At 32.6% G+C, this 9,959-nt stretch overlaps 1 protein-coding gene across 1 annotated transcript in view; it reads right to left on the reverse strand.

The window, feature by feature from the left end:
* The window catches only part of LOC129222121 (zinc finger protein rotund-like), a 109,938-nt gene extending 101,010 nt beyond the window's left edge, over positions 1–8,928 (reverse strand). Inside the window, exon 1 of the mRNA XM_054856570.1 lies at positions 7,226–8,928. Coding sequence (XP_054712545.1) covers positions 7,226–7,550 — 325 coding nt within the window. The 5' untranslated portion in view covers positions 7,551–8,928. The remainder of the gene's footprint in view (positions 1–7,225) is intronic.
* Between the last annotated feature and the right edge of the window lie 1,031 nt (positions 8,929–9,959).

The raw sequence follows: 9,959 nt of genomic DNA on the forward strand, positions 1-9,959 counted from the left end.
ACGTTCCATCTTGTTCATATTTTATATTGCTGTTTTAACCACTCTTTCGAAATAATACCGCATAAAATGTTAAATTTTGTATTTTTTGGCACAGTTTTATTTTTGATTGAAACTTTCAAAATCTTAACTCTGCATCTGATTTTGAACATTTTTGCAATTGGAAGTATACATCTAGAACTAACGGTTGTGAAAATAAAGGTCTTGCAGGTTAAAACGGAGCACCCTGTATATTTGACGGGAATTCAGGCTATTTACATACGAAAATACAATCTGAAGACCATAGGGCTTTAGTTAAGCTCTGGTGGTTACTAACCAGTGGTGTTCCCATAGGGTGTCCATACACGCCGTATACGCTTAAAAGATTTTTTAGACATATAACGTATACCCTCAAGCTTCAAAAATTTTCATATTATGACATACTACGCATATGATCATCACTTACACAAATTGTGTTCAATGGATTACTGAGAGTATACCCTCAGAAAAATTGATGGGAACATCACTGTTACTAACTTAAAAGTGTCTTCTAGACTCTAGTTACTACATAATTAAAATTTGGAACTTTCACTGAAAGTTCCAAATTTTAATTATGTAGTAACTAGAATCAAAGAGAGAGACTTCGAACAGATGATCATTTTTCAAGTTGGTACTTCTTTCCTTAATTTTTGATTTTGTCCCTAGGGATAAAACCAAAAACCAGGAAGATAATTGTATTGACTAAAACAAAGGCCTTTACAGAGAAAAGTGGGAATTTTAAAAGGATTTAAGTTAACATAGTTTTCACCAATTTGAAAAAAAAAATGAATGAAAACGTTATTGAAATCACTTATTTAAATAGTTGACACCCTGGTTGTCAGTAGAATAAATTTAAAAACGATTTTTAAATAATTATCAAAAATATGTTTTTTAATAGTGGAGGCATCTTTTGTGACTTCAGTTAAGCATAAATAGCTTAAAATTTCCTAAAGCATTGAAAATAAGAATTCCTTGTAACTTAAAAATTTAGAAAATTACAACTAATTGTTAACTTAAAAGTGTTGCGCAAGTTTATCTTAGTTTTACCGAGAGTTTTCGTCAACGGTTAATTTTGTCACTGATATGGAAAAAAATTATTGTATGTGAGGCTATGTAGTGTTTCAAGTTTTGATTCAGTGCATATAAATTAAATGCGACAAAAATAGATAAAAATATAATCAGGATTATCATATCGTTTTGAAGTAGCAATTTTGGTTACCTAGCATAAAAGCTCACATTTGGTTATTTAACATCATTCTTTTGGTTTTAATGTAAAGTTTCATTTGTACGGGAAGAATTTAGAGAATTTTTGGTAAGCACTAAAAAGACATTCATTGGGCTGGATGGACCATGAAATTGGACATAAGGTTACGCAAAAGGAAATTTAAATGTACATGTATTTAATTTCTTTTACAAGAATGGGTGGTTAGAGCAATATTAATTACTAAGTTTCCTTTTTACTATTTGATATAAATACACATACGAAGTCAGCAGGCCTCATTTGCCAATAGTTTTCATCACACCCACCTGATTGAGTTCATTTCAAAAACGTCATGGATATTTATTATTGATCACTTGTAAATAAAAAGTGGTAACCAGGTTTTAATTTGAGTAGGAGCCCACGAGTGAACCAATGTTTTGTAGTACATTTTTACAGATTTTTGCAGACTCGTGTTTTGAGGTTTCAAGGAATCCCCTTTTCAAGGCAAAATAGTGAGCTTTTGGATGCACAGTATGTCTTCACATTCAAAAGCTCACTATTTTGCATTGAAAGAAGGGCAGAAATCTGTAAAATTGTGCTACAAAACGTTGGTTATTTTCTTTGACTTCTGTGCACACAGGTATTTATTAATTTTTTATAAGATTATGCGTAAAACTTGATAAAATTGACCCCAAGCTGATCAAAATGGACATTTCGCCCAGTGCCCAGACCCCATATTTGCGTGTGTCTGAGGTCATGCCAATATAATTCTGCACATTAAACCATTTTTCAATATTCATTAGTGAAGGAAAGCTCCTGAACTGCTATTTTCAAGCATTCAAAATAGTCAGAACTTATCAACAGACTTAACCAGACACGAAAATATGATTTCAAATATGATACAGTTAAAATCATTTTCGTGTCTGGGTCAGAGATTCAAGCCAGAGATAATACAGGCCAGAGATTCAGTAGAAAAGTTTGTTAGTAAAAAAGAAGCAGTTGAACTGTTTCAAGGATTCAAAATCTTTATTATTATTATTATTATTTTAATATAACTGCAATGCACATAGATGGATTGATACAAACATGATTCTGTATACTTAATTAGTACGCAGCAATGGTTATGCATTCTGTAGGAGTATTTTATTAGAGTATTCAGTTTTTGAGCTTGAAATTTAAATCCCTAAGCAACCGGTGTTCATAGTTAGTAGCAATATAAATATACTTTATTTAATTAGCGAAAAAGGTGAGAAATACAAGTGAGGCTTTTTCTTGTAACGCATGATTACATTATTGTTTTTTAATAAAATAAACTTTTAATTTGAATACTTGCACGTGCTGTAAATCTTTTTATTTTACAGTATTTTTTTAGTTATTTTATTTTGTACTTCATGAGTAATATAAACTCATTTTGAATTTTGTACGAGTAAAACTTGCTAATTTTATTCTTGCTTTGATATTTATACAGTAAGAAACAAAACACTAAATCCACGTTAACTTTTAATTTGTTTGCCTTCCAAGCGAAGATAAAATGAATTAAATATGATGTTATCACTTTATAATTTCAAGCACATATGAAGATCCATAACTAACTACAATAAGTTTAAGAGACAAATATTAGTTTTACTATCAACATTATTACTCTGTTTGAAAAATTATATTTTGATGGATAAAACATAAATAGATTCTGATGTAAGAGCATTTATTGCATCGTTTTGTACCAAAATATCTAGTTTTAAGAGTTGTATATGAAATCATTTATTCCAACGTTCTTTCATTTCAATTAATGTTATATATATATATGTTACCGTTAAAGTATGAAATCCGTTATCTTATAGAATGCCTAGTTACTTCATGGAATAACTGATCGTGCCCGATAAAGTGTAAAACACTTTTGTATTTCATGATTTAACTAGTTATTTCATTGAATAACGATCTGCAGCCGTAAAATAATCTACATCATATATCTTGCACGACAAATACATTTACCTTTCATCCCTACTGCATTTATGAACTATTCCAGGCCATACGTGTCAACCCAGGGTGTCAACAAAAAATGTTTCTGTTTTAGAAATAATGTTCTTTGTAATTCCAAGTTTAATTTTAGTAATGATTGTTGTAACAAATTATTTTATGGTACGTTTCCATAAATACCATTTATACGCTGCATAAATTAGGTAAATTGCTTCTTTTTCATTTTAATGGTCTATATTAGTTTATTTATATAATACATATATATATATATATATATATATATATATAGTTATTTCATTTTAGATAAATTGTTTATTTTACACTTTAACTGTCTCTCATTAGTTAATGTATAGAATACCTAGTCATTTCATAGAATAACTAGGTATTCTATAAATAACAGCATTATATACTTTAACGGTAACATATGTTTATTTATATATATATATATATATATATATACATGAATTTTCCTCTTATATAATTTTTCATTCAACTGTCACATATATGTACTGATGAAACTATATCAATCAAACTATATTAATCTAATTTAACAACATTGAAATTCTTAGCATACTGATGTACACAGATGTACAAACAGTTAAAATTTTCTCGATCATCAACATTTTAAATTTTTATTCGTCTAAAATAACTTTTGAGCATGTGAAACAAGCATAAAATTTCAATTTTTCTCGTTCATGTTTTGGTTACATTTTTAAATGTCATGTATACTTCCTGATTTTGATAAGCACATTCGGGGTATACTATTTTACTAAGCACAGTTACATGAGATTGATTTAAAGATTTGTAGTTTCAAATGTATTTGATTTTTGGATATCGTGTATAATTTCTAAACATGACATCACTATTATATATTTTACTTAGCATATAAACATGAAATTGATTGAATAATTCAAAGTTTCGTTGTTTCAAATGGATTTTATTTTTGGACATCGTGTATAATTTGTAAGCATGACCTTACTGTTATATGTTTTTTTAAGCATATCAACATGAGATTGATTGAATAATTCAAACTTTCATTGTTTCATATGTATTTTATTTTTGGATTCCGTGTATAATTTGTAAACATGACCTTACTATTATATATTTTAGTAAGCACATTCTGCGTATTTTTTACCACACATAGCAATAAGAGATTGGTTAAATCATTCAAAATTTTTCGACTTCAAAGTTTGTTTTTGTGAAATGATTATGTATTACTCAGTTATCATTAGTCAGATTTTTAATTTCATCAAGCGAAACCCATATTTTGAAAGGAAATTGTTAAGAAGTTATTACGTTTTACAAATATTTCAAACTTTTGGGATTCCATATTTTGTTTATTCTAAATGATGTGAATCAAACTTGTGACATTGATATAGTTACATTAGTAGAGATTATGAATTTGTGTTTCATGACCTTTTTTTTTTTTTTTTTGGCCAGAAAGTAGGAAGGTATATAACTATGCATAACTAAATCAGTTTTACGATAGTTGTTAATATAAATAATTTATAAGCACAATATTTTACAAAGCACATTCTTATTGTATTTGACTAAGCATTAAAGCTTAGTTAAAGTTAATTATCAAAATTAGGAAGGTCATGTTTACAAGTTGAAACAAGAAACTTGTAAATGTGACCTTATTATTACATATTTTATGAAGCACACATATAGTGCATATCAACTTTATGTAACATTTCATTATTAATTACCACACAGTTTCAAATCGTATACGTTTGTGTAACTCCTCACACAAAACAGTCTTTTCATGATAATTCTGACAAAACATTCGCTTTGAAAACATGTTGTGAAATTATAGTATTTGTATTGTGCTTGCAGGATGAAACATTTTAAACATATTCTAAACATTAGAATTGCATCCTAAGTTCAAAAATTCACTATACTGAATACGTTCTTTATGTTTATTTAGTAATTATTTACTTTTGTTTAAGAAAAATTATATTTTACATTATTTAAGTACACATCTAATTACTAATTCATATTATACACGCTACTTAATATTTCTAGTTTTAAAAAAATGGGTGCTTTATGTTGGCGTTATTAACAATTTCTTTTTATCGTCATTCTTCATTGAATATTATGAAGTATAATTTTTTTAAAAAAATTCATTATTAGAAAAAAAAGGCGATACTCAAGTATTAAAACACTATTGAAAATTTTAGTCCTACATGATCATTCTACTTTTTCGTAATTTCTCTTTTTTACATTTACATAGATCTGTTTTTTTTTTTTTTTTTTTTTTTTTTTTTTTCATGTCATGTAATCAAAACAAAAAATCATTCGCAACTCAGATGTCTGGGTAATCACGTAAAAGTGTACACACAATTACTTAAAATTCATTTTAAAAATATGTTTTTTTTTATTTTTGCGACGAGAAACATATTTAAAAAATCTTATAGTAAACATCAACATAGAAAGATAAGCCTAATTTAAATATTTGTTACTTCACGTAACTGATTTCACGTCAGACTACTGAGGATGACAGACACCGTCTTAAAATTCTAAAATCGAGCAAAAACAAAATGGCCCTTTTTGGAGCGTCCTCCAGATTTAAAACACAACTACAACCCTTTAACCCTTCTTTCCCGAAATTGCGAACTTCCTTCGCGCGGTAGAATGTCAGCATTTTTAATGGCAGCCGCTCCGCCTAATCAATAATCGATACCGGGTGTGTGCGGAAAAACTGCCCGCCCCCCTTTCAACCCTTTGAGCACAGAAAAAGCAGAGAGAAACAAAAACATTCACATGGGGTGGGAGAGGACTGGGAGAAAAAAACTACCATGGCAGAGAGACGAGAAAAAATGTTGTAATTTCGGGAAAAAAAGAGGAGTGGAAAAAATGGCGGATCGCAAGAGGAAGAAGACGCCGGTGGAATTAAAATTCATTAACGGAGTGAGCGGAGTGGAGTTTTAAAAAGAGGGAGAAGGAAAGGAAGAAGAAGCCGCCATTACGCTTTTCGAACCCTTTAAACACGAAATTCTCAATCCTTTGATACCCAAACCACGAGGCGTGCGTGCATCGCTATTTTGGGCCGCAGTTTTCGATTTCGCACGAGGGGGCGATGCAGAATTTCAGGAAATTTAGTTTCTTCGGGGCAAGGGAATGGAGAAAATGGAGAAAGATAACGAAAATTAAAAACTTTTTTTTATTATTGTTATTATTTTTTTTCTCCGAACAACATGGTGGAGATAACCGTCATTAATATTTTAAAATTTATACTTTTAGCTCGAAATAAATATGAAATAATTGTTTAAATTCTATAATTTAATGACGCAAATTTTTCTTCGTGGTTACTTCCTAATGATTTATATCTATTTGCGCACGTTCTTTTTAGAACGTCATTACCAAAAAATGACAGACCATTACGTAAATTTCTTAACATCTTCAGTCTGTTTCACAAAATTGTTCAAAGAATCAAATACTTGAAATAGAATACAAGATCATTCTTGGTAATAAGAACGAAAATTAAGTTATTGCAACCTGGAAAATACCACAAATGAAAAACTGTATGGTAGTAATCTTAACATGATCGTACATTGAAAAAGAGAGAAACTTACTTTAGGAAGATGATTCAAATTACACTGATCATGGAACATAAGGACAATTTTCAAAATAAATACGGTTTTTGTTCTTTTTTTAAAAAACACTATACATTATGTATTATATTGATGAAAACATAAGCGAAGTACAAGTAAAGACGGGGGAATTCTCCACGTTTTGGAAGCTTAGTAAATCCTTCAATAAATCCTATTTAATAAACAGAAACTTACGATACAAAAAGGCAGTAAAAGGAGAAGAAAAAACTGCTCCTAAATCAAAGAAACATACGAGAGGGAGGAGGAAAAAAAACACCGGAATGCCAACGATTCCTTTTTTTTCCCGACCGTTCGCTCGGCAGTCGATCGAAGGGGGGCGGCGAGAGGAGAGAGTGAGAGAGTGGAGGAATGAAAAAAAAAAGAGATCGCCGTCTTCCCGGGGGGAGGGGCGCACAAGAAAAAAAAGAAGGAAGAGACTCACCATGGTGATGGTGTTGTTGATATTGCTGTTGTTGATGTTGCTGATGGTGCTGCTGGGGCGGCGGCGGCGGGGGAGGCAACGGCGGCAAAGGCGGCGGATAGTGGAAGCTGTTGTTGGTGCCGAGCGGCTGCGGCTGCGGCTGCTGCTGTTGCTGCTGCTGGTGCGGCGGCGGTTGCTGCAGCGGGGGTCGGTACTTGGGCTGTTCGAGGAAAGTTTTGAGTTTCTGGAGCGATATGACGGAGATGGAGCAGCCGAGCGCCGATCGCGGTTGCATCTTGTGGTCGTCGGCCGGAATCGGGGCTACGGAAGAAGTGTCATGGCGCATCGGGGTGTGTGTGTGCGGTCCTCTCTGCTTTTCTTCTCTTTCTCCGCGCTCTCCCTTCTGTTTCGGCCGAGAGAGAGAGAGGTAAGGAGCACGCACGCACTCACACACACACACACTCGCGCTTTCGACCGTTAATTACTTTGCTGGAGCACACCAATTTCCGCGCAGCATCAAAGGGTTAATCACGTGACTCGCGCCGCTCTCTCCCCGCCCCCCGCGCGCACATACAACACACACATTCATTCGCGCGACGACTTAACGGGCATCGTTCCACTCTTCATCTGCATTCTCTTTAGCCGGCACACACGCTCCGCTCGATTTTTTTCCTCCTCTTTTTTTCTTTCCACTTTTTTCATGGTCATCCGTCCTTTTTTTGTCTCTCCTTTTTCCTTCTTACGTTTGATCACGCGTAGTTTTTGCTCCTCCTCTCCTCCCCCTTCCTCTTCGATGGCAATGTCATGTTCTTTTTTCCCCGTTCTGGTTTAGGCTTTTTTTTTTTTTTCTTTCTACACCTGACAGAGAAACGGGCGTCCCAGTCAGGTGTCATTTTTTATTGACCTATTTATTTCGCATCTGATACTTTTTTTCACAAATATATCGGCTTCATTGATAGCTGTGCTTTTGCATGTCAGACTGGGGAACTGTTTTTTTTTTTATTTGAATCAAGAGAAGAGTCACTTTAACTTTAACCCTTTGGGGACCATGAACTATGCGGTAAAGTATGGAAATTTAGGACATTTCAAAAAATAAAAAGTTGCAGGATACTTAAACAACATTTTTTTTTTTTTTTTGCTAATAGTTAAGATCAGTAACGTCGGAAAAAATAAAATTTTAAAGTTATTTGCATTCGAGAATTCCCAAAATAAATTTTGAACCTGGCGGACACATCACATGGTTCTAAAAAGGGTGAAAGAACTAAAAATAACACTAAAACCAAAAATGTTTCAAACATAATTTTTAAAAAAAATATTTTAATTAAATGACTTAAAGCCGTGTTTATTTAATTCAGTTTAATTTTCACGTTTTACATAAATACGCACATGCATAAAATGTTGGTTCTCGGATCAGGTGGTTATTAAAAATAAAGTCGCAATTGAATTGAAAGTGCCTACAAACTAGAGGGGGGCAAACAGGTTTCCGAGTTCCTTTCTAAATACTTGAATTTCCATGTTCACTTAACAGAATAATTTTTTTTATACTAGCACGAACTAACAACCATATTTCGGTGGAAGGGGCACAAAGCCACTCACAGTGCTCCTAAGAGAGTCGACAAGTTTCAGCCAACATGTATGTTTCAAATATCCACAACCAAAATATTAATTTTTAGATGGCAAATTGCTAACAGCCATAAGTTTTTTTTTAGAAGTACTACATCCAAATCTAAATTCAAAATTTCAGTAATTTATTAAAAGAAAAAAAAACCCTGCTACTCAATTAATAGCATTTTCGATGAGTATAACGAAAAATATATAGGAAACAAAATCTTTCTTCCAGGTAACTAACTGTCACACGTGATTTGAGGACTATTGTCGACCCGTAAATCAATCAATGAACAATAAAAGAATTTTTTGTCCAGTGAAGTATTGGTTACCATTTTTTAAAAGGAGTTGGTCAAAATTTTCGACAAAGCCCTTTAAATAAAAATGGAATCAGTTAAAAAGTTCTGATTAATGATACTATTACATAACATTGTATGATGATTTAAGATTACATGAAATTAAAAAAGTATTGAGAAACGTCTTTAAAAAAAAATGGTAGAACTGACTTTATCAACATACTACGAAAATGGCACACAAATCATAAATGGGCGCGGATCCGGAGGATTAAAATTGCTTTGTTGGGTCATCTGATATGAGTGCAAATCCCATTGAGAAAAGATAAAATGGAGGGTGTGAAGACTTTCCTACGTGAACCCAAGACCCAAGTCACGTGATAGATTTTAAAGCAAATCTTTCGCTAGTTTCCTGTCAACCATTCGTCGTTGTTGAGTCACGTGACTTGGAGTCGAAGCCTCAGCTTTTGCTAAGCCAATGATTTGACTTGTTCCCTCCATTTATACTCCTGCTCTAAGGCAAATCCTCTTCAAGCAAAAAAAAAAAAAAGCAAACAAAAGAATAATCAAAATAAAAAAAGGAATTGCTAGTTACCATAAGGATCTAGTAGTGTTCGTTCCAAAGCAGACGATTCGATAAAACGTTGAGAAACTGCAAATTAAACAAGCACTCTACAGCAAAGCATAAAATAATAAAAGCATTTCTAAAAGCAAGCACATAAATAAGCATCGAGAATTAGGCAAAAGATCGAACACGCGGAATCAATCGCGCCTATTAACGAGACTAAACCTCGCTCAACTAAATGCCGCATTTAATACCTTCATATCAACACATTTAATTACGGGTTACAGATGCA

The sequence above is a fragment of the Uloborus diversus genome, chromosome 5 (genome assembly GCF_026930045.1).
Source record: "Uloborus diversus isolate 005 chromosome 5, Udiv.v.3.1, whole genome shotgun sequence".
In the NCBI taxonomy this organism is placed as follows: domain Eukaryota; kingdom Metazoa; phylum Arthropoda; class Arachnida; order Araneae; family Uloboridae; genus Uloborus; species Uloborus diversus.